At 54.0% G+C, this 1,559-nt stretch overlaps 1 protein-coding gene across 1 annotated transcript in view; it reads right to left on the reverse strand.

The window, feature by feature from the left end:
• Positions 1–1,559, reverse strand: part of ACSS1 (acyl-CoA synthetase short-chain family member 1) — a 46,737-nt gene that overhangs the window by 27,269 nt on the left and 17,909 nt on the right. Inside the window, exon 4 of the mRNA XM_019516162.1 lies at positions 578–725. Within this exon, the coding sequence (XP_019371707.1) occupies positions 578–725 (148 nt within the window). The remainder of the gene's footprint in view (positions 1–577; positions 726–1,559) is intronic.

Genomic DNA, 1,559 nt, shown 5'->3' on the forward strand with positions numbered 1-1,559 from the left:
GTTAGGGCGGCTAGGAGCTGGAACCAACTTCCAAGGGAAGTGGTGCTGGCCCCTACCCTGGGGGTCTTTAAGAAGAGGCTGGATGCCTACCTGGCTGGACTCATTTGAGTCCCGTTTCTCTTTTTGGGGTTTTTTGTTGTTCTCCCGCCCTGGCGGGGGGTCGGGCTAGAAGATCTACTAGGTCCCTTCCAACCCTTAATCTATGAATCTATGAATCCCTACAAGGCAAGCTCCCCCTCTGCCTCCAACCCATGGCTCCTCTCCCTATGAGCCTTTAACTTCCTATCTCTAGCTAATCATCCTCTGCAGCTGGTCCAGTTCTATTAGGCAGCCTACAATCACTCTTGACTGCCTGCAGCAGACTTTAGTCCCCACCAGCCTGCAGACTCCTCCAGTTTGGAGCATGTAGTCTGCTGCAAGCCTTTGCCAGCTAGCCTACTACACACATGACTATAGGAAAGTGAGCAGGAAACATCCACTAAGGCAGCCAGGTCAGTCCCAATCGGTTTCTAGACTGCCTTCTGCCCTATAATGTTCCCATAGGTACCTATGTAAAGCTTTGGCCATCACTCCTCACCTGGGTCAGGGTATGTAGGCGTGCTCTCAAACAGTACAGAGGTGGCCCCATTGCAGAGTGGTCCATACACAACATAGCTGTGTCCTGTGATCCAGCCGATATCAGCCACACAGCCAAAGATATCACCTTGCTGGTAGTCAAAGACATACTGCAAAAATGCACAGAGAATTTGAATTCTCAGTAAAAAGCTGAAAGCTCAGTATAAAGGAACTGACATATGCTCCGTTGCATTGGTTACTTCAATTCAGCCAGCAAAAAAGGATGGAACAGGGCAAGCGCGGCACGGCACCTTTGGTGCCTTCCACTTTAAGAGGCTATAACAGACTGTGGAGTAGCTAGCAGGTGCAGTGTGGCCCAACAAGGTGGTCACATGACCACAAGAGGGTTCCTGGATTGGGGGATGGGTCTGGGCAGCCTCAATATAAACCCAGGCCCTCAGGGCAGAGCTAGCAATTGCTGTAGGGATGCCACTGGAGTAACACTGCCAAGCTGGAGCTGCTGCTCCCAGAATATCTGGAGATCAGGGTAGGAGCTATGGCGATGGAGGAGGTTCCTGGTCCTGGGGAATGACCTAAAACTACACCCTGCTGGGAAGGATGGTGTGGTGGGGCTGCTTGTGGTAGGGTAGTGTCCAGGAAATGCCACACCTGTGCCTCCCCAGTGAAAGGTGAGTATGGGGCACCTTATAACCTCAGCCCCCATGACCTGGTGGGTTACCCTGTAGAGGGGACAGGTGAGGGGTCTAAGCAGCGGCGATGCGTGGGGGGGTGCATGTGGATGCACATGCATCCCCTGAGCGTGGCGGTGCACCCCCTGCAAAAAAGTGCTGCCACCACTGTCAGCGGCGCCTGCAAGTCGTCACTGCTTGCCCCCTGCTGCCGACATCACCTGCAGCATTTGCAGGTGGTCCACGATTGCCACTGGCTGCCGCCAATGCTGCTGGCACTGCTTGCAGGTAGTCGCCAACCCTTGGTCGGCACTC

This window comes from Gavialis gangeticus, unplaced genomic scaffold (assembly GCF_001723915.1).
Source record: "Gavialis gangeticus isolate Ggan-Ray unplaced genomic scaffold, GavGan_comp1, whole genome shotgun sequence".
NCBI classification, from domain to species: Eukaryota; Metazoa; Chordata; order Crocodylia; family Gavialidae; genus Gavialis; species Gavialis gangeticus.